This window comes from Silurus aristotelis, assembly GCF_946808225.1.
Source record: "Silurus aristotelis genome assembly, chromosome: 22".
Taxonomy (NCBI): Eukaryota; Metazoa; Chordata; class Actinopteri; order Siluriformes; family Siluridae; genus Silurus; species Silurus aristotelis.
In genome coordinates this window covers 13,439,874-13,463,445 of record NC_139595.1, presented here as the reverse complement: position 1 = coordinate 13,463,445, position 23,572 = coordinate 13,439,874, and the positions used below count along the sequence as shown (strand labels likewise).

At 37.1% G+C, this 23,572-nt stretch overlaps 1 protein-coding gene across 1 annotated transcript in view; it reads left to right on the top strand.

Annotated features, from left to right (window-relative positions):
• The window catches only part of cyp2y3 (cytochrome P450, family 2, subfamily Y, polypeptide 3), a 30,863-nt gene extending 13,310 nt beyond the window's left edge, over positions 1-17,553 (top strand). The window contains 10 exon segments of the mRNA XM_083524772.1: positions 1,912-2,085; positions 2,387-2,549; positions 5,117-5,266; positions 7,222-7,382; positions 7,634-7,810; positions 8,433-8,574; positions 10,080-10,134; positions 10,136-10,259; positions 11,191-11,332; positions 17,148-17,553. Coding sequence (XP_083380898.1) covers positions 1,912-2,085; positions 2,387-2,549; positions 5,117-5,266; positions 7,222-7,382; positions 7,634-7,810; positions 8,433-8,574; positions 10,080-10,134; positions 10,136-10,259; positions 11,191-11,332; positions 17,148-17,329 — 1,470 coding nt within the window. The 3' untranslated portion in view covers positions 17,330-17,553.
• The last annotated feature ends 6,019 nt before the right edge of the window (positions 17,554-23,572 follow it).

Below are 23,572 nucleotides of genomic sequence, written 5' to 3'. Positions count from 1 at the left end.
GATTACTGGATTGGCAATGGTAACCAGAATGCTTTTGTCTCGTGCTGGGAACTGATTGATCTGACAAAGAAGAAGGTCTCGTCTTTTTTCTGTGTAGCGGATGTTTTACCTTCCGAAGACCCTGCATGTCATGTACTTGTGAAGTATCTTAAAGAACCTCTAAGTTCTTTAGTGCGGCCTCTATTTGCATCAAGACAACTTTATTCAAAGTGAGGTCCAGTTCAAACAAAAGTCGGTCCCTAACGTGTGGTTTAGCTGCTCGCTCCAATAGCTGATCACGTAGCATTTGCTCTTCCACGTTTCTGAAATCACATGCAGCCGAAAGCTCACGTAAGGCAGTCAGAAACTGATTAATAGGTTTATTTGTCAATCCTTTCTGCAACAACATACTTCTGTGCCCAAAGCATGTAGCAGAACAGCTAATTTTCCTTAAAAATAAGACAGTAAAAGTGAGTGAAGGCTCACCAAGGCATAGCAGAAATGAGCTGGCAGAGGAACTCTAATCGACATCCTCGTCACCAAAATGTGATATTTGTATGTTTTGTAATAAAATTTGAAAGCTATTTTCTTTACCTGTGGTGGACAAAGTACACAAACCATGTACTTGATAAAGTTAAAGTTAGGAATACACTTTACACATTTTACACATTAAAATCTAAATTGTACCCATTCTACTTTTACTTCAGTAAAAGTACAAAAGTATTTGCTTTCAAATGTACTTAAGCATCCAAAGTACTCTGAATTAATATGGCTATAAAAATTATTTTGGCTTCTCCCGTTAGGGGTCGCCACAGCGGACCATCCGCATGTTTGATTTGGCACATGTTTTTACGCTGGATGCCCTTCCTAACGCAACCCTCCCCATTTATCCGGGCTTGGGACCGGCACTAAGGCTTGTGCAACCCTAATGGCTGGGGTTGGTTCCCTGACCGGGGATCGAACCCGGGCCACAGCGGTGAGAGCGCCGCATCCTAACTACTAGACTACTAGGGAACCTATGAATTAATATGGCTATAATGTTGTATTATCATTTTTATAAGACTATAGTTTTATCAACTCAACTTATGTAAAAAGATGCTAACGCTACTCTTAGCGCAGCAATCTATTAACAGAATGATATTAATTACTCAAACACTGATTGATATGTAATAAAAATATCATGAGCCCAAAACCTCAACTACTTAAAATAATTGAAAAAATTACCTGAACAAATAAGGCCACTGTTGTTGTGACAAGTTCGAGTCAGAATTTTCTTCCAGCATTTATTACTCTCAAAATGTTCTGCTTGCTGTTGAACTGATGCTGAACTGTATGTTGGTGGTAAGTAGATACCACCAAGCGCCAATCAAAACAAGTTCAAAACACTCGCTCTCTACCCTGATTGGTGGCCTTGACCAGTTAAGTTTTAATCCACTCACAAATAAAAAGAAACGTTTGATTTCGCAAAATGTTTTTAAGTAAAAAGTAGGATATTTCACTACTTACAGTAACAAATTACAAATACTTTGTTATTGTCCACCACTGTTCTTTGTTTACTCTTTTTATCTTCTACTGCCAACTAGAAGTATGTAGATGTGTAGAGGCTACACATCTACATACTCAACAAGATCAGTACAGTTCCCTCAATATGTTATTTACAGTTATATGAATATCTTATAGAAGACTGTGTGTTTAACATACAATGTTAAGGAAACTCTATAAATCTTTATCTTCTTGAATCAGTGGGATAGACCTATCAAGAGTTTATGTGTACTGTAGATAAGCACATGGTTCACGTGTTTCAGCCCCTCCCATTTCCTGGTATTATATAAACTCTGCAAGCCCCAGTGTAAAATGCTTTAAGCAAAAGTAAGCAACAGATTCAAAACTCAAAAACAGAGCAGATATTATTTTTGGAAAATAATAATATAAACCACTATGGATCTCTCCAGCACTTTACTATTGCTGGGTTTAGTAATAGCTCTGTTTATATTGCCTAGATGGAGATATAAACCACATAATCTACCTCCAGGACCTACAGCTTTGCCTATAGTTGGAAATATTCTGACCATGGACATCCATGCACCCTTTAAAGACTTTCTAAAGGTCAGCAGTTTTTTTTTTCATCTTCATTAAATATATTTTCCACATTGTAGTCATAAGTGCTGAGTCGTTCATTTTCAAACGAGTCTTTAATGTGACTCAGAAGAACGAGTAGTCTTAATGTTCTACTGGACACGCATGTGCAAGCATTGTAGGTTATGTACAGGAAAAAGAATGAAGTATTTACCTTCCAGTCCGAGTCGCTTGTTGGAAGTAAAAAAAAATAAGCAGAGAAATTGTTATTCTGTACATGAAAAAACTTTAGTAACCCATTCAGGATAAACTGATCTTTGTTCTTTAACAGTGGAGTAAGACATATGGTCCTGTGATGACGGTGTATCTGGGAACCCAGAGATTCCTTGTTCTGGTGGGCTATGACACAGTGAAAGAAGCCCTTGTTGACAATGCAGATGATTTTGTTGGCAGAGCCCCTGTTCCTTTTGCACAGAAAGTGCTGAAAGGCTACGGTAAGAAATATAAACTACTTGTTAGTTATAACAAAAGCTGATGTTTAGAGACATTTGTCATTTGCCACAAAACACAAAACTAGAGAAGTGTTACATACCACAAGCTTGTCGAATAGTGCTGAAGATGCTAAGATGTTCATTGGGAGTGATGACGATGGACAGGATTAGAAATGAGTTTATTAGTGGGACAGCACATGTAGGACGTTTTGGAGACAAGGTGAGGGAGGCGAGATTGAGATGGTTTGGACATGTGCAGGGGAGGGAATGGGGTAGAAGAATGCTGAGGATGGAGCAACCAGGAAAGAGGAAAAGAGGAAGGCCAAGGAGGAGGTTTATGGATGTGGTGAGGAAAGACATGCAGGTTATTGGTTTGAAAGAGGCAGATGTAGAGGACAGGGGGTATGGGGACCGATGATCTGCTGTGGCGACCCCTAATGGGAGAAGCTGAAAGACAGAACATAATGGGTATCAGTAGATATATGTATTTATAAACTAAATATTTGATAACAGGCAAGTAAAAAAGTGCAGTAATTAAGTTACATCGTAAGTAGAGCTGCAACAACTATTCGATCATTTAAAAAATTATATATTTAAGATGCTTATATTTTCACAACTAAACAAAATGTGTATTTTTTCAAATAAAAATTTACATGAAAAATGTTATATATTGTATAGATTTTTTTTAAGCATGGTTGTCAACTTGACATCTGCGAAATACAATACAAATGTTGATTTACACAAATTACTTTACCTTTTATACTCAAATGCGGTTTTTATTTTGTTTGTTTGTTTGTTTGTTTGTTTGTTTGTTTGTTTGTTTGTTTGTTTTTTTTGTTTTTTACAGACCCAGCATGAGTGAATTTGTTTAAATGAGAAATCCCTCATGCATGCCTCAACAAGCAGCCACTATAAGCTTTAAAATATCTAAATTAAAGATCGTTAAACTCATTGTGGCATTTTTATAAGTACACTTTTATACATAAATACCCTAAAATAAATGTTGCTAAAAAGAAACAGCTGAAAGAACATTTTGCAACTTTTCAATTCAATTCAATTCATTTTTATTTGTATAGCGATTTTAACAACGAACATTGTCTCAAAGCAGCTTTACACAGATAATGTGGTGATTAAAAGTGAATATGTTCTTTATAAGTGAGTTTGTCCCTGATGAACGAGCCGGTGGCGACTGTGGCAGGGAAAAACTCCCCGAGATGGCATAAGGAAGAAACCTTGAGAGGGTTGCACCGAATGTCCATTTATTGCAGATATATGATGTTGTGGGGTGCAGTGATGATGATCAGAAGCAAAATGTAGTCCTGAGTCGATGTAGCAGACTGTTGACATTAACTACAGTCCAATCCATCCTCAAAGGGGCAGGAACAGTGGTCACTGGAGCCTCAGAAGCATGTTTAACTCGACCGAGAGAGAGAGAGAGAGAGAGAGAGAGAGAGAGAGAGAGAGAGAGAGAGAGAGAGAGAGAGAAGAGGGTGACGGGAAGAGAAGGATATGGATTATTAAGTGTCCCTATTGGTGTATGAAAGTTAATGTCACTGTGCAGTTTGGACTCCGGCAAGACTCACTATGACAGCATAACTAAAAGGGAGAACCAGAAGGTAACACAGACATGAGGGATCTCTGGGATAAAAGACGACCCACAACACCACCGTCAACAAACCCGAGTGAACGTGTGAATGTGAGGGGACGACAGCATACAAATATACCAGTTCACCAAACACTCTATATCCATGTTCCCTCCAGATCTGAGCCTTTACCTAAGAAAAAATCTACTGATCAAAGGCTTGACTAAATAAATAAGTTTTCAACCTCGACTTGAACACTGAGACTGTGTCTAAGTCCCGAACACTGGTTGGAAGGTTGTTCCATAACTGTGGGGCTTTATAAGAGAAAGATCTGCCCCCTGCTGTAGTCTTCATTATTTGAGGAACCAACAGATAGCCTGCACGTTCTGATCTAAGTAGGCATGGAGAATCATACTGGTACAGAAGTTCACTGGTACAGAAGTTCAGGCACTGTGGTGCAAGACTGTTAAGTGCTTTATATGTCAGTAGTAGTATTTTATAATCAATGCCAGATTTGATTGTGAGCAGTGTAGACTGATTAAAACAGGAGTGATGTGGTCATATTTCCTAGATCTCGTGATCTCGTTATTTATGCACTTACTTGAACACCCAGACAGTAAAACGTTACAGTAATCTAATCTTGATGTTACAAAAGCATGAACTAATTTTTCTGCAAACTTATTAGCTTTATTGACAATAGGTCAGTAACATGATTGGGAATAAAACGGCTAACTTACAGAGGCAGAGCGTTTCAGAATTAAAGATGGGCAGAGGTTCAGCAATCTGCAAAAAAAAAAAAAATGTAATGTGTACTGTAGATAAGCACATGGTTCACGTTTTTCAGCCCTTCCTATCTGTCTACATATTTTGGAACAGTTTTATGTTATATACTATTGTTAATTTTGCACAACATCCCAATGTTTTTGGAATTGTGGTTGTATGTGTGATCAATTGTGCAACATTATCAACTGTGTCTCCATTTTTCAGGTATTACTATCAGTAATGGAGAGAGTTGGCGTCAGCTCAGGAGGTTCACACTCACTACTCTAAAAGACTTTGGGATGGGACATAGGAGAATGGAGGGCTGGGTACAAGAAAAGAGCAGACACTTGCTGAATGCCATCAAAGAAACTAAGTGTGAGTGACCTAATGCATGTCATGTTCAACAGACCAAATTGGTTTATTTAAATGGGAAATTATGCAAATTTATTAAATCAAAAAGGGTGTGAATGAAATTTTTTGTAGTTGTAGCTTAAAAAATAGAATAATTAGTTTTAAAATCTCAAAGATGTCCGTTTACTTATCCCAGCTAATGAAGTTTTACAAATAAATGGTAAGGCTAGAAATCCATGAAGTACTTAGCATTCCAAAAATGATATAATTGAGATCTGGGGAGCATTTAACCGATGCTTGATCATGTTTTTTTATAGCTAACATTTATTTAAGTATAACAGCTATATTTGTTTGTAAATGTGGTTAAAATTAACTACAAATTGACAAAATTGCAGAATTTCACAAATGACTGTATATACATATCTAGTTTATGTAGCTAACCTATAGTTAGCCAGCCAGCTAGCTCCTGCTCAATAAATAATAGTGTGGATGTGTAAAAACTATACAGGGCATGTTGTAATAAGAACATATTCAACAACAAAGGAAAATAATCAACAACGATGTTACGTTATAAAATGGTCTCATTTTCAATAACATTAACAGGTTTGGTTGTTTCCTGTCGATAGTAAAACATCAGGAGGACAACCAAACCTGTCGTCTTCTTTGAGCACTTCCTGTTATCACTTAGAGCACTTATAAACAATTGTTTTCTCACCAGACACGCTTTTTCTATATATGTACGTAAATATAACAAAGAAGAAAAGCAGACGTTTTCCAAAAAACATTCAATGAACATTATGTATCCACAATTACATTGTATTCTTTGTTAAACAACAATGCATTATTTTTTGGGGGGGTTTAGAATTTTTTTCTAAAACACAACCCAGGAGGTGGCCTAGTGGTTAAGGCATTGAACTTTGTAACTAGAGGTTGTGGGCTTGAATCCCTGCCATACTGGGAGGCCACTCTTGAGCAAGGCCCCTAACCCTGATGCTTAGTTGTCGGAATAGGCATAAAGTACTCCGCAATGGTTGGTCCGAATCCTGGCTGCCAAAAGGAGGAGTTTGGGGGTTGGGCTTTTGTAATTGTAAGACCTTTTTGAAAAATAAGGACCAGCTTTATGTCTCTCTTTAGAGGTCACTAAATAAGTATATTAGGCATTTAACTCTATTCTATAGTAAATTGGATTGTTTCTCTTAGTGCTACAAGTTTCACAGAACAAGAACTTTGAAATAAAAGCTGCATTAGTTATGCAGATTACAGATCAATGATTTTATTTCTTTATTTATTTTTAATTATTATGAAAATATAAGAGAGAGGGTCCCTGGTGGTCTAGTAGTTAGGATGCGGCGCTTTCACCACTGCGGCCCGGGTTCGATCCCCGGTCAGGGAACCAACCTCAGCCGCTCTCAGTGCCGGTCCCAAGCCCGGATAAATAGGGAGGGTTGCGTTAGGAAGGGCATCCAGCATAAAAACATGTGCCAAATCAAACATGTGGAGGATCTGCTGTGGCGACCCCTAATGGGAGAAGCCGAAAGAAAGTTTTAGGGTCCCTTGTGGTCTAGTGGTTAGGATGTGGTGCTCTCACCGCTGCGGCCTGGGTTCGATCCCCGATCAGGGAACCAACCCCAGCCACTCTTAGCGCCGGTCCCAAGCCCGGATATATGGGGAGGGTTGCGTTAGGAAGGGCATCCAGCGTAAAAACATGTGCCAAATCAAACATGAGGATGGTCTGCTGTGGCGACCCCTAATAGGAGAAGCCAAAAGAAAGTTATGAAAATATAAGAGAGAAGGCATACCAGCTTTAATTTTAACATAATGTTTGGTATAATGCAAAATTTACTTTTGTCCCGTGGCCAAAATGCTGCCCAAAATTGCTGCCTCTCTGAAAAGCTGCCTTTTGACTGGAATGCACTAAGATGTAGGCAACGGGATAAGTAAAATCCTAAGACTTATTTAAATGTGTTTATTTCCTCTAGCTACTCAATTTGACCCCACATTCTTTCTGAGTAGAGCTGTATCCAACATCATCTGTGCACTGGTGTTTGGTCAATGCTTTCTTTATGAAGACCATCACTTTCTACATCTGCTCCCAGTAATTAATGAAATAATGCGTTTTGGCAGCCGCAAAGTGGAACAGGTATGACATGAAAGGATTCTTACAAAAACTGCTGAGACTATTTATGGAGACCTTTAAAACCTTGTGAAAATGATATTAATATTGCAAATATGTTCAATTGTTTTTCATCTGAAAATAACATGAAGTACAAATAATTGCTGTTAAAATTAAATATTGAACGGTAATATTAGTCACTCTCACATGAATCTTACACATATACATCGACTTACAAACTGCATAAAAAGATTACATTTGTAACTCTTATTTTGCAGTTGTATGATATCTTTCCAACGTTGGTTGATGCACTTCCTGGTAAACATCATGCGATTTTCAAAGAACTAGAAAAAATCAAGGCCTTTTCTAAGAGCAAAATACAGGAGCACATGGAAAATTTGGACCCAGACAATCCACGAGACTTTATCGACTGCTTCCTCATCCGACTCAGCCAGGCAAGCAGTCCTTTATACTACAGTGCTTTTTATTGCTGGGTTGAACCATTGAACAAAAAATAAGTATAGTGGTCTTATGATGAAGCATTTCTCATCCAAAATAGGATAATGATATTCAGAGCTAAGTTCATTTTTCCTGCGCCATCTCTGCTTAAAATAATTTCAACCATCCCAAATACATAAAATTAGTTAGGAATTAGTTCTGAGTGGAGCTAACATGACATTGTTACTAGGTTTACTTAGGCACAATTTACCAAGCATTAAACAATAAGATAATTCGCCTATTAATGTAGCAATATACTGTTTTTCTAAAGTCATTTCAATTTAATTTTGAACTTTCTTTTTTATTATTTAAAATATGTATGTTTTTTTTTTATTTATTTTAGAATTTAAATGATCAATACCTGCTTTTATTTTGGGTTTATAGTTAAAAACTTGATCCGCATAATCTGGAAAAGGAGCGTCTACCTGAATATGTGTATTTTTGCCATAACTTTTGGACTCAAGTCGACATTTTGAAATATCGCTCTATTTAATGTAGTCAATTTGAATTGCTTATACAAATTGATTTCTTGTATTGCTATTGTGATTAACCACACGCAACATTTCTTTCTCCAAACAGGAGAAGGACAATCCCAGTTCAGAGTTTCATCAAGAAAATTTGATAGCCACTGTCTTAAACTTATTCCTGGCTGGGACTGAGACCACCAGCACTACGCTCAGATATGCTCTGATGTTACTGATCAAGCATTCTGAAATACAGGGTAAGACCATTGAAGAACATGTTTGCACGAACATAACTAATAATATGATGTCAATCTTTGTTTACTGGGGAAAAAACATGCATAAAACAATGAATAATTAAATGTGTGTTTCTTAATATGGCAAACTCATGTAAAATGCACCATCCACTTTATTAGGAACACCTGTACACAGGCTCAATCATATAATTATCCAATCACTGGTCATTAATGTAACTTAATTATCACCTCCAATTAGATATTTTTGACTGTTGTTTGTTGGGGTCAGTGTGCTGTCTTGAGTATTTTAGAAGCTTCAGTATTTTCAGAATGCTTCCATAACATTTCTGTCAGTTGAAACCATTCTTATCAATTCCATGTTTTTAAAACTCACATTTTTCTGTATGGTTTTGCATGTGTACATGTGTTCCTAAAAAAGTGGGTGGTCATTGAATAAATGTTTGTGTTTTAAATATGATAGAGATATTGTGATTTGTGGTGAGAGTAGGGAGCAGGTTGAGAAGAGCCTGGAGAGGTGGAGGTACACGCTGGAGAGAAGGGGAATGAGTCAGTAGGAGTAAGACAGAGTACATGTGTGTAAATGAAAGGGAGGGCAGTGGAGTGGTGCGGTTACAGGGAGAAGAGGTGGTGAAGGTGGAGGAGTTCAGGTAACTTACAAAATAAATAGAGACTTGAAAAGTGTTTGTAAGTCAATTATTCGCAAGTCGACAAGAGTAAGATTTACATGTCATACATGCGTATCTCTAAAGAAATTTGTGTCAGGCATTCGTAGGTCTGGGGCTAACTGTAATAGGAATGTGTTAGGAAAGTGAAGAAAAGAGTGCAGGCAGGGTGGAGTGGGTGGAGAAGAATGACAGGAGTGATTTGTAATAGTAGGGTGTCTGCAAGAGTGAAAGGGAAAGTTTATAGGACTGTGGTGAGACCTGCGATGTTGTATGGTTTAGAGACAGTGGCATTGAGTAAAAGACAGGAGGTGGAGCTGGAGGTAACAGAGCTGAAGATGTTGAGATTTTCATTGGGAGTGAGGACGATGGACAGGATTAGAAATGAGTTTATTAGAGAAACTGCACATGTAGGACATTTTGGGGACAAAGTGAGAGGCCCGTTTGAGATGGTTTGGACATGTGCAGAGGAGGGACATAAGGTATATCGGTAGGAGAATGCTGAGAATGGAGCCACCAGGAAGGAGGAAAAGAGGAGGTTTATGGATGTGGTGAGGGAAGACATGCAGGTAGTTAGTTTCACCCCATCAAAATAGATTCTTATATTGTTAATTTTTTTTAAAGTGAAACACAATCAAAAGGAAAGTTATTTACATGTAGTACTGTGCAAGAAAGGTAATCTTCAAAACACATGCAAATGAACAAATATTTGATTAACTTTAAAATGTCTAACATCACACACACACACACACACACACACACACACACACACACACAAACACACCCATGGGTTGCATCATTGCATACATACTGTACGCACTATTGAATGCCTGTCCACTTCTCCAGATCGCGTGCAGAAAGAGATTGACATTGTGATTGGACGTGAAAGAAGCCCTAATATGGAAGTCCCTCCCATTTACTGATGCAGTGATCCATGAAGTGCAACGCTATATAGATCTCATACCGCTTAATGTTCCCCATTACACCACACATCAAATTACATTCAGAGGCTACACAATTCCAAAGGTAATGATGAATAAATACTTGTGTTACTTAAACCACTTACTTTCTTCAAATTCTTACTGAAAGCACAAAAAAGCTAATATGTGAAACTACTGGACCACAAACAGATTGAAATCAATGTGGTGCAGTCCATAAATAATGTTGTTTTATTACAGTTTTATTAATAAAAGCAAGAAATTAAAATGAAATAAAATAAAATAAAATAGAGGCAATCTGACATGACAGATTACCATTCACATACATTTTCTTGTAGACCTTTGGCAAAAATGCAGGGTTAACATTTAGACACTTTTTAACACAAAGAAACAATTCTTGCTTGAATTATGAGATATTTTTCAGCAGTCTATTAACTATATTTTGCTCTGAAACTCTATTTGTGACCGCAGCACTATAAAGTTTATAATTGCACTAAACATCTGTGTATAGAAGAGTGTATATACAGAAGATTCAGATTGCTTCTTTCAAGATACTTAAGATTATGAACCAGAAAAATCCATTTAGTCCTTCATTTTGCTCGATCATGTCCATGCACCAGATCCACAAATTAACATCAGTAAAAGCGAGTGTGTGTTAGCACTGGAGATGTCTTGAAAATGGAAAATGAGTTAATGAGTTTGAAACGATTTGCACAGGCCTACATTCAGCTGTCAAATTAGACAAATAATGTTCATGGTAATTATAATTGGCAAGTATTTAACCTTTACTTTAAGCATTATGATAATGATCAGAGCATTATGCAATAACTTTGATGATTATGCAATCCCTTATTTTTGTGTATTATCCTGTTAGTCTGTCCAATGCTTCAAATTGTTTTATATAATGTTTTTTTTTTAATAGTAAATCACAAGCACAAAAACAATCAAATCCTCACTATAAAAAATGTGATGAGTCACTAAATTCACTAGTTTTGGTTAACATTTTAAATCCCTTGCAGGACACAGTAATCTTACCCTTGCTTCACTCTGTTCTGAGGGATGAGGAACACTGGGACAAGCCATGGACATTTGACCCAAAACATTTTTTGGACAAAAATGGCAACTTTAAAAAGAGCCCTGCTTTCATGCCTTTTTCTGCAGGTAAGTCATTATTTAGCAGTACTCAGTTTACACACTTCGATTAATACCCCTATAAGGATTACATTTTAGAAAAGTATAAACGTGTTCACAAATCTCTGCAAATCAGGTCTTCGATTTGGAAGAAATCCAAATCCACTTTTTGAAATCAGTTTGTAGAAAAGTAAAAGTACTGTTACTTGAATGAAAATTTTCTTATGTACGAGTAAAGCTACCGGTCTGAAAATCTACTCAAGTAAAAGTAAAAAGTAGTTAGATCTTAGGAGTGAAACGTATAGAGTTTCTTTTGTTAACAGCAGGGGTGGAGTGGGGAATTCTAGAGTAGTTTAGAAAGGACAAGAGGTTATAAATCTCAAACTTGTTTTTAGTTAAAGAAACACCTTTACAAAATAACATTTCTACAAAAAAATAAAAAATTTAAATTGAGAATTTAGAGTGAACAACGCAGTGTACAACTTTTGATTTGACGGGATTTCTCTTTCAGCTGGGTCTGCATCACTGGCGTCTGTCTTGTCCGTCTCCGGAGCTGCAGTAGTTTTCCCAGTTTTTCCGCTTGCATTATTTTCATTTATTCATTTTTTGTTACTCAGTAAAAAATATGATTTAAAATCTAGTTAAATTACAGATTTTAAAACTTCTTTATAAAGTACTCAAAAAACGACTCAATTACAGTAACATGAATAAATGTAATTCGTTACTTTCCACCTCTACCAGTTTGTGTGCATTGTAAACAATCATTTTCTATTAGTATATATACTGCATAAATACCAAATCCAAGAAGCAGTTTAATAAAGATAAAAAAAAAAATTTACATTGAATACTGGATCTGTTGGTTTCACTACAGCCTCAGAAGCACATTATTTGTATAGCTGATTAAAACTTTTACTTGTTCTATCACACATATATATACAGTGAGGAAAATAAGTATTTGAACACCCTTCTATTTTGCAAGTTCCCCCACTTAGAAATCATGGAGGGGTCTGAAATTGTCATCGTAGGTGCATGTCCACTGTGAGAGACATAATCTAAAAAAAAAAATCCAGAAATCACAATATATGATTTTTAAACTATTTATTTGTATGATACAGCTGCAAATAAGTATTTGAACACCTGTCTATCAGCTAGAATTCTGACCCTCAAAGACCTGTTAGTCTGCCTTTAAAATGTCCACCTCCACTACATTTATTATCCTAAATTAGATGCACCTGTTTGAGGTCGTTAGCTGCATAAAGACACCTGTCCACCCCATACAATCAGTAAGAATCCAACTACTAACATGGCCAAGACCAAAGAGCTGTCCAAAGACACTAGAGACAAAATTGTACACCTCCACAAGGCTGGAAAGGGCTACGGGGAAATTGCCAAGCAGCTCGGTGAAAAAAGGTCCACTGTTGGAGCAATCATTAGGAAATGGAAGAAGCTAAACATGACTGTCAATCTCCCTCGGACTGGGGCTCCATGCAAGATATCACCTCGTGGGGTCTCAATGATCCTAAGGAAGGTGAGAAATCAACCCAGAACTACACGGTAGGAGCTGGTCAATGACCTGAAAAGAGCTGAGACCACCGTTTCCAAGGTTACTGTTGGTAATACACTAAGACGTCATGGTTTGAAATCATGCATGGCATGGAAGGTTCCCCTGCTTAAACCAGCATATGTCCAGGCACGTCTTAAGTTTGCCAATGACCATTTGGATGATCCAGAGGAGTCATGGGAGAAAGTCATGTGGTCAGATGCGACCAAAATAGAACTTTTGGGTCATAATTTCACTAAACGTGTTTGGAGGAAGAAGAATGATGAGTACCATCCAAAGAACACCATCCCTACTGTGAAGCATGGGGGTGGTAGCATCATGCTTTGGGGGTGTTTTTCTGCACATGGGACAGGGCGACTGCACTGTATTAAGGAGAGGATGACCGGGGCCATGTATTGCGAGATTTTGGGGAACAACCTCCTTCCCTCAGTTAGAGCATTGAAGATGGGTCAAGGCTGGGTCTTCCAACGTGACAATGACCCGAAGCACACAGCCAGGATAACCAAGGAGTGGCTCTGTAAGAAGCATATCAAGGTTCTGGCGTGGCCTAGCCAGTCTCCAGACCTAAACCCAATAGAGAATCTTTGGGGGGAGCTCAAACTCCCTGTTTCTCAGCGACAGGCCAGAAACCTGACTGATCTAGAGAAGATCTGTGTGGAGGAGTGGGCCAAAATCCCTCCTGCAGTGTGTGCAAACCTGGTGAAAAACTACAGGAAACGTTTGACCTCAAACAAATGCTACTGTACCAAATATTAACATTGACTTTCTCAGGTGTTCAAATACTTATTTGCAGCTGTATCATACAAATAAATAGTTTAAAAATCATACATTGTGATTTCTTTTTTTTAGATTATGTCTCTCACAGTGGACATGCACCTACGATGACAATTTTAGACCCCTCCATGATTTCTAAGTGGGAGAACTTGCAAAATAGCAGGGTGTTCAAATACTTATTTTCCTCACTGTATATATATATATATATATATATATATATATATATATATATATATATATATATATATATATATATATATATATATATATACAGTGGGTACGGAAAGTATTCAGACCCCCTTAAATTTTTCACTCTTTTTTATTTTGCAGCCATTTGCTAAAATCATTTAAGTTCATTTCTTTTTCTCATTAATGTACACATAGCACCCTATATTGACAGAAAAACACAGAATTGTTGACACTGTTGCAGATTTATTAAAAAAGAAAAACTAAAATATCACATGGTCCTAAGTATTCAGACCCTTTGCTCAGTATTTAGTAAAAGCCCCCTTTTGATCTAATATAGCCAGGAGTCTTTTTGGGAAAGATGCAACAAGTCTTTCACACCTGGATTTGGGGATCCTCTGCCATTCCTCCTTGCAGATCCTCTTCAATTCTGTCAGGTTGGACGGTAAACCTTGGTGGACAGCTATTTTTAGGTCTCTCCAGAGATGCTCAATTGGGTTTAAGTCATTGCTCTGGCTGGGCCATTTAAGAACAGTCACAGAGTTGTTGTGAAGCCACTCCATCATTATTTTAGCTGTGTGCTTAGAGGTCATTGTCTTGTTGGAAGGTAAACCTTCAGCCCAGTCTGAGGTCCAGAGCACTCTGGAGAAGGTTTTTGTCCAGGATATCCCTGTGCTTGGCCGCATTCATCTTTCCCTTGATTGCAACCAGTCGTCCTGTCCCTACAGCTGAAAAACACCCCCCCACAGCATGATGCTGCCACCACCATGCTTCATTGTTGAGACTGTACTGGACAGGTGATGAGCAGTGCCTGGTTTTCTCCACACATACCGCTTAGAATTAAGGCCAAAAAGTTCTATCTTGGTCTCATCAGACCAGAGAATCTTATTTCTCACCATCTTGGAGAACTCCATGCCGGTTTTCATGTGTCCTGCACTAAGGAGAGGCTTCCGTTGGGCCACTCTGCTATAAAGCCCCACTGGTGGAGGGCTGCAGTGATGGTTGACTTTCTACAACTTTCTCCCATCTCCCGACTGCATCTCTGGAGCTCAGCCACAGTGATCTTTGGGTTCTTCTTTACCTCTCTCACCAAGGCTCTTCTCCCCCGATAGCTCAGTTTGGCCGGACGGCCAGCTCTAGGAATGGTTCTGGTCGTCCCAAACGTCTTCCATTTGAGGATTATGGAGGCCACTGTGCTCTTAGGAACCTTAAGTGCAGCAAATATTTTTTTGGAACCTTGGCCAGATCTGTGCCTTGCCACAATTCTGTCTCTGAGCTCTTCAGGCAGTTCCTTTGACATTAATGATTCTCATTTGCTCTGACATGCATTGTGATCTGTAAGGTCTTATATAAACAGGTGTGTGGCTTTCCTAATCAAGTCCAATCAGTATAATCAAAAATTTCTGGACTCAAATGAAGGTGTAGAACCATCTCAAGGATGATCAGAAGCAATGGAGAGCACCTGACTTAAATATATGAGTGTCACAGCAAAGGGTCTGAATACTTAGGACCATGTGATATTTCAGTTTTTCTTTTTTAATAAATCTGCAAAAAGGTCAACAATTCTGTGTTTTTCTGTCAGTATGGGGTGCTATGTGTACATTCATGAGGAAAAGAAATGAACTTAAATGATTTTAACAAATGGCTGCAATATAACAAAAAGTAAAAAATTTAAGGGGGTCTGAATACTTTCCGTAACCACTGTATATATATATATATATATATATATATATATATATATATATATATATATATATATATATATATATATACAACCGTAATATTATGCAGAATTACAAAATTGCCCATCAAAAATTTACTGCAAAAAGCATTAAAATTAAGATTAGTTTTTATTATAAAGTGCTTATCAGAAGTTTGGTAACAACTAGTACTTTCGTTTTCGGGAAACACATGCATGTTCTATTTCTTTAGGTCATTCCTTTCCAAAAAACTTCCATTGAAAAATTCTTCTTTAGCATGAATAACAGCTTTACACAGTCTTAGCATTCAGACAGTTAGTTTCTCCAAACATTCAGCTGAAATATTTGGCCATGCCTTTTATTAAATTCTTTGTTCTTTGCTAGTTGGTTAATTCTTTCTGACCTTGCAATCCAGATCATGGTTATCACGTTAGGTAAATGTTTACATGTATATGTTGGGACATGCATACTTTATTCACAGACACAATTTATTTAAGGATTTCTGTTAAGGAAAAAATTGTCAAACTTAAAGCTAAACTGTTGAATATTTCTTATCAAACCTGCAAATGATACAGATCTTTAACTGAAGATCTCTCTGTGTATTCAGTGTGAAAAATGACCATTGAACAGAACAGAAATGCTCTGTATGCTGTAAACATGTATATAAACAATATATACAGTGTTATAAGACCAGGACCAATTTACAGAATGGCATGCATACAAAATTTACATTTTAGTGACTCAAATGTACAATTAACACAATAACAGAATCAGGGTAAAAAAGTAGGTGCATTTACATGGAGCATTGTAATCGTTTTAAAAGTCCAATCTGAATGAAAAAGCTCCATATAAACACCTCAATCGGAATAAAAATGCCCAAACCGAGTGAAATTGTAATTAGTTTAAGAGGGGTGGGATAAACCTTTCTATAAACCGAACAAAATAAAAATTCTGCCATGTAAACGCGTTAAAACCGATTATAAGACCCAATATTTGCTTCCTCAATTCCTTTGCAGAAGATATTAAGGAAAATTTTTACCATTGCTGTTTTGAACATCAAATTGATTTGCTACCACACGGTATCGCGCACAACTTCCAAGTTTGTATAAAAACCCCAGCACGCATAATAAGGGACTGGCGACTCATGCGACTAAATTCCAGCAATACAACCCGCTCCCACCAGTCTTTACAACCTTTCATCCACACAAGAGGGAAGGGTAGTGTTGAGATGCTCCTTAGAGATGCACAGTCACCAAAAAGCTTAGCTTCCTGCGCCCATCTTTTTCTCATACCTTCCAGCAGTAGTATGCCTACAAATTCACTCTGTTGCTTGATTAGGAGCAACACTTTCCATAAAAATAACACGCATAAGAAATAAAGGAACTCCATGTTGACAGGAATAAAAGGTGGCTAACAGGATATAGACTAATGTGTGTATGTCACAGTCACTCCGATTATTAGGGCCGGCACATGTAAACACCTTATCGGATAGATAACGTCTCGTAAACAGTCCACCAAATCTTTCAATCATAAAATTTTAATCGGAATGACAAAAAAGTGTAAATGTAAAAGTGACTAGCGTTACAGTATGTGATGCTAACTTGATTGTCGGTCTTTCCTGCAGGGAAGAGGGCCTGTGTGGGTGAGTCTCTGGCACGAATGGAACTGTTTCTCTTCCTGGTGTCCCTGTTGCAACATTTCACCTTTACCACACCTGGAGGACCTGAGAGCATTGATTCCACTCCTGAAACCAGCGGCTTTGCCAACCTGCCACGCAAATACCAGCTCATCGCCACCCCCCGCTGAACTACAACATTACTGTAGGCTGACAGACATAGAAAAGGACAAAATCCATAATGTAAAGAATTTAAACAAAACCTAAATGCACTCAGGATATGAGAGAATAAACAGTATATCCAAAATCAACTAAAAATGATTGAAGGATCTGTAAATCTTAACAGTTTTTTGGGCAGAATTGTAATGGATTTGAACAATTTAAAAGTGAAATAAAAATGAAAAAAAAAAAAAAATCCTATTAGATTCCCCATTGCAGATGAAGCAAAAAAGCAAGTTGACTCTATGGCCTTAGTGAAAGGAGTTGGAAAACAGAACTCAAATTAAGATTGGCCTGAGTGTAGGCCATTTCACTGGCACACAGCCTCATAACAACCCTTTTGAAACATGCGATTAATTAAATCCAGAGGATTTAATACAGAGGAAAGTTTTGAACAGTAATAAACACTTAAGCATCATGTCTTCAGCAGTAGTCTGATTTGATGTTTACAAAATTACAGAACATCAGACCTTATATTAGACAGAATTTCCAGAAGGTCTGAAATTTGGTAATATGGACATGTACACTTATCAGTATCTCTGGCTGTCAGGATTTTTTTTACGCTACACTGTTTAAGCCACTGTTCTGCAACCCAACATGATCATCATCATCATCATCATCATTAGCTGTTAACACCACTAAGCTGCTGGAGATGATACTGAAGATTGTACTATTATTTCTATCAATAAAAAAATGACGTGAGTGGAATGTGGATGATTAGTACATTGGGGTTATGGAGTTTATTGTCTGTACACAATATATATATATATATATATATATATATATATATATATATATATATATATATATATATATATAAAACATGAACCAAAACAAAGACAGCGATGGCAGTGAGTAACATGAGTAAACATTATAGTATTATTCGGTAACTTTTTAACATCAAGTAATAAGTAAATTATTACTGTTTACATTGTCCTCTATACCTTTTTGCCAGTGTGATGTGACCAAGCCAAATGATCCTCAACACATGAACTGATTTGTCATTGGGAAAATGATATAGGACGGCTCAAGAAGAAGTCCTGCAGGGCAGCCAACAAACCGCCCTGTAGTTATATAATAAGAGAAAGAACCAAAACAAGTAAATACTAGCAGGTTAACCAAGTACATTAATACAAACAAATCTAATAATAGCAAATTTTATAATAAAGGTTAATGAGCACACACAACAGCGCCTCCTATTGACTTGGCCCCAAGTCTTCATAGGAAGTTGTGTACAGGAAAGCTAATCTCCAAGGCCTTATAACAAAATAGTTTGTTATATAATAACATGTAATTGAGCAAATACTGTATGGAAAACTATAAAAAGTATAGCATCAAACACAGAAAAGCATTCAGTGTAAATGCTAACGTGAACAGCACATAAAACAAGATATTTACACAATTACTAACAACAGAGCAATACTCATAGCAAACACATCATTTACTAATATAGAGTGCACCATAATGTAATGTATTAATTTTAATGAGGGTAACGATTGCTTCTTTCTTTTCTTAGTTCATATTGCAGAAAAAGATAGGCACTATAATTGGAAGAGAGAGAGAAGTCCTACCATGATCTACAGGAAGTCCTTCTGATTTACTGCTAACGCAATAGATTGAACATTGTACTATAGATAGAACATTTCCTATTACACCTCATATCATATTACATCCAAAAAAAGCAAATGCATAGAACAGTCTGCTGGACTGAATGCAGAACGAAATCCAATCTGGTGTGCAGTCCACAATAATTTCTACATTTAGCTTGATGTGGTTTTCTTATTCATGGTCAGTCAATATGTACCCTAAAACTTTTTTCAAGATTATTATTTAGAGACTACTTCACAAAAAAAGTATTTTTATATTGTATTTTTTTTTTCAGCAGTTATTAACTGGATCTAAAACATTTATTGCAACAACACTGTTAAAACTATTGTAATTCTGCTAGAAATCTGTGTATGGATGATTGTATTCTGTACATGGAAGAAAATGCTAGCTTTAAGGTTTTACACTGCTCCAACCTCAATGATAATGATTACATTTATAATATATAATATTATATTACATTACATACAATTTAGCAGTGGTGGACAGTAACAAAGTAAATGTAATTCGTTACTGTACTTAAGTAGATTTTTGCATATCTGTACATTACTGAAGTATTTACATTTGGGGAGACTTTACTGTAACTTCACTAATGAAGCCACCAATCGGGTTAGAGCCAGAGGTGGCAAAAGTAAACTTAAGTACTTAAGTAGAAGTACAGATACTCATTTTTGAAAATACTCGGGTAAAAGTTGAAGTACTGATTAAACTTTTTTACTTAAGTGAAAGTAAAGAAGTCTTGGCTCTGACATGTACTTAAGTAAAAAGTAGTTATTACTGCTACCTGTTTTAGCTGTTAACTGGACCTCACATCATAGATAGATAGATAGATAGATAGATAGATAGATAGATAGATAGATAGATAGATAGATAGATAGATAGATAGATAGATAGATAGATAGATAGATAGATAGATAGATAGATGGATAGATGGATGGATGGATGTGATAGCCTAGTAGGTTAATGTCAGGGTGAGTTTGAGAGTTTGATTCCTGGTTGAGCTGGTTGCTGTGTTGGTAAATAAAACCTCTGGACCTTGTCCCCTCTGTCCTTTCTGTGTTTCCTGGTCTTTTAGGAAAGATAACTCCACCAAAAAAAAGGCACTTTTGTGGTAGCTCAGTGGGTTAAGGCTTGTGCCTGAACATGGGCCCTAATATAGTCCACGATGGTGATAAGGTTTCAAAGCCAGTCCTACATGCCTTCTTTTTTACTGCGCTGGCATGAAACAAAGTATGAACCCTCCAAAAAGCACACATGCTTTTTAGCAGCGGTCTCTCAGTGGTTTAAGGATTGTGCCTCATCTAAACATGCTTCCCAGTCTGATCTCTTCCATGGTTGAGTAGATTAAGGCTGGTGCCTCGCTGATGGTGAGGATCAGGGTTTGAATCCTGCTTTCTGTCTGCTAGTTGCGATGTAGGTTATGTTCCTGCTTCCTAAATCTTTCTTTAGCTTTATATTCTAGTGTTGATGGTTTAAAGGTAGATAGACCTGCTCTAAACAACCTTCCCTGATAGTTCAGTGGGTTAAATCAGGTTTCTTGCTTTTGGTGGCTTTCTGCCTGCCAGTCACGATCAGGATTCACTTCCTACATCTTTCTTTAGCGATATATTTTTGTTTTTAATGGGTTGAAAAGAAAGATAGACCTGCTCTAAATAAGCTTCCTAGCCTGTCCTTAGCCAATGGTTCAATGGGTTAAGGTTGGTATCTCGCTGGTGGTGGGGATCATGGTTCAAGTCCTGCTTTCTTCCTGTTATTTACAATGTGGGTTCAACTTGTGCTACTTACATCTGTATTCGCTTCCTACATCTTTCTTTACCGTTAAATTACCGTCTTGTGTTGATGGTTTGAAAAGAAAGATAGACCTGCTTTAATCAAGCTTCCCATCCTGTTTTTTTCTGATGGCTTAGTGGGTTAAGGCTGGTACTTTGCTAATGTTGGTGGTCAGGGTTCAAACCTGGCTTTCTGTCTGCTAGTCATGAGGTAGGTTTAATTCCTGATTCCTACATCTTCATATTCTTGTTTTGATGGGTTAAAAAGAAAGATAGACCTGCTCTAAACAAGCTTCCCAGCTTGTCCTTCCTGATAGTTCAGTGGGTTAATGCTGGTGCCTTGCTAATGGTGTGTATCAGGGTTCGAATCCTGCTAGTCACGTTATGGGTTTGCTTCCTTTGTCTGTCTTTAGCATTATATTCTTGTGTTGATGGTTTGAAAGAAAAGATAGACCTGCTCTAAACAATCTTCGCAGCCAGTCCTTCCCGATGATTCAGTGGGTTAAGACTGGTATTTTGCTGTTGGTGGGGTTCAGGGTTCGAATCCTGCTTTCTGTGTTTCTGTCTGGTCTGAATTTCTTGCTTTGAAGCCTGAAACAAACGATAAACCCCCCCCAAAAAAGGTGTGTTGTGGGACTTGATGGCTTTGTGATAAAAGCCTTGCATTTGAGCTCAGAGGTTGCTGGTTCAAATCTGGCTTGTCCCCACACTGGGTAAGCTGTGTGGAAAGTAGTGTCTGGTGAGCAATGAGGTAGTTGATCCTAAACAAAGGCTGTGAGGTAAAGCTCTTCCAATTGAGCCACAGGATTTCCTGCAAGAACCTGATTTTTAGGACCTTTTTTGGTCCTTTTAAACAATTTAAAGGAAAGCTAAGGGATAGGAATCAAACCGGGTGAGTCAGATAGCAGCGACCACTTCACTGACCATTACACTAACACAGGAGAGGCAAACAAGCCTTTGCTTATTGGACTCTTGGCTTTTCTATAGTTAGGAGACCAGTGTTTTCTCTTAGATCATGATGGTAGAGGGTCAAAACTTCTCCTTCCTGTACATTCTTTCAGTAACTCAAAGTCTATGAGAAGTGCCTCAGGTACAAGAACCACATCTCCAACACCTGCACCACTTTAATGATTTTTCATTGTTCTGTTTTTAAAAACGTATTATAATGTTCAATATGAAACTAGAGGTAAGAATCGAACCAGGGAGGTCTTTCATCATAGATCACTAATGGCATTACTTTAAAACTTAAAACTTTGTTAGACATGTAAATAAGCAGGAAAGACAGAGACAAAGACAAAGAGACACAGACACAGCTTTAGAAAGAGTGAGAAACAAATATACATATACAGTGAGACAAAGACATTTACTAAAAGAGACACAGAGACAATTAGATAGAGAAAATAGAGAGACAAAGATAGCGAGATATAGCCACTTCCTGTTGGAAGTGTTTATCCCGAGCGACTCTTAATGATCTCATTTACTAAATGAGCAGTAGTGAGTTAAGGGCTTGCTCATGTGCCCAAAACTGGCAGCTTGGAGGTGTTAAACATGTATCATATTTACAGCATGTGATTAAATATAAAGGCTATATCAGTGCAGAGACGTGTGGACATCATTTAGAGCCTTTGCTATGTTTTCCCACATAGCAATATATAATTTTATATAATTTTATATATATATAAAATTATAGATATTTTACAGATTTAAATGATGTATTGTGTTTATCTGTACGATCAATAAAGACAGTAATTCAAGTTTGTGTCGCCATTATAAGGGAAAAACCCACAAAACGCCACCCAGAGGGTAAATTGCGAGAATCATGGCGGATTTTGGTGTTTGATTTGGGACTCAGAAATAAAACAAAAGTTTACTGATTAAAAATATTTTTATCTGAAGTTCATTTATTTATTTTATATCTAAGTAAAGGAAGAAAAAAATTTCGTGCCGTTTAAAATAATTAAAATTTTGACAGCCAAATATATATATATATATATATTTATTTTACTTTTACTCAAGTGAAATTTAAAAAGGAGCATTTTCTGGAGGAATATTTTCTCAACTACATGGTTTGCGTACTCCATCCATCACTGCATTTTATTCAGTGTTATCACCTGGCAAATGGCAAAACAGAATAAGGTATCAAATCTAACACTTTACAAAAAATGTGTAATGTTATTATAAATGGTGGGATAAGTAACAGATGATCAGCAATAATAGCACATAGACCAAATTCTCTTGGGTTTCATGAAAATGGGTGAAATCAAGGAATATAACTGTTATGTGCAGTACAAGGTTGTTAGGCTTCACAAAAGTGGGTATAGGAAAGCATTGAAAATGGCCACTTCAACAAACAAGGCGATTATAAAGAAGTTAAAGTGTACTGCAAATGCTATGTATCAAGCAGGACGTGTGTCTATATTGTTTATTTGGCCAAAATAATCTACAAAATCAAAGCGTTTGATGAAGTTTGTTGCATCTTGAAGTTAGAGATTTTCCAAAACTACAATCTGATGTCACCTACATTACCACAAGTTTCTTTGAAAGGTTTGAAGAAAAAAGTCTCTACCTCATACAGAAATAAACTCAGGTATCTTTACCAAATGACATTGGAATACAGTTTTTAGTAATGAACACCAGAGGTAGGTTTGGTGCACACAGAGGTAGTCATGAAAAATTACCTCATAACCACAGTTAATTATAGTGATGTTTTAATGTTTTGAGGCTGTTTGTATGCCAGAGGACACGGCAGAGAACCATATTTTCAGGATACATGGAATCAATGACTCTTTGAAACATCAACCAATATTAAATAATTACCCGAGTTCCCCTGCCAGAAAGTTA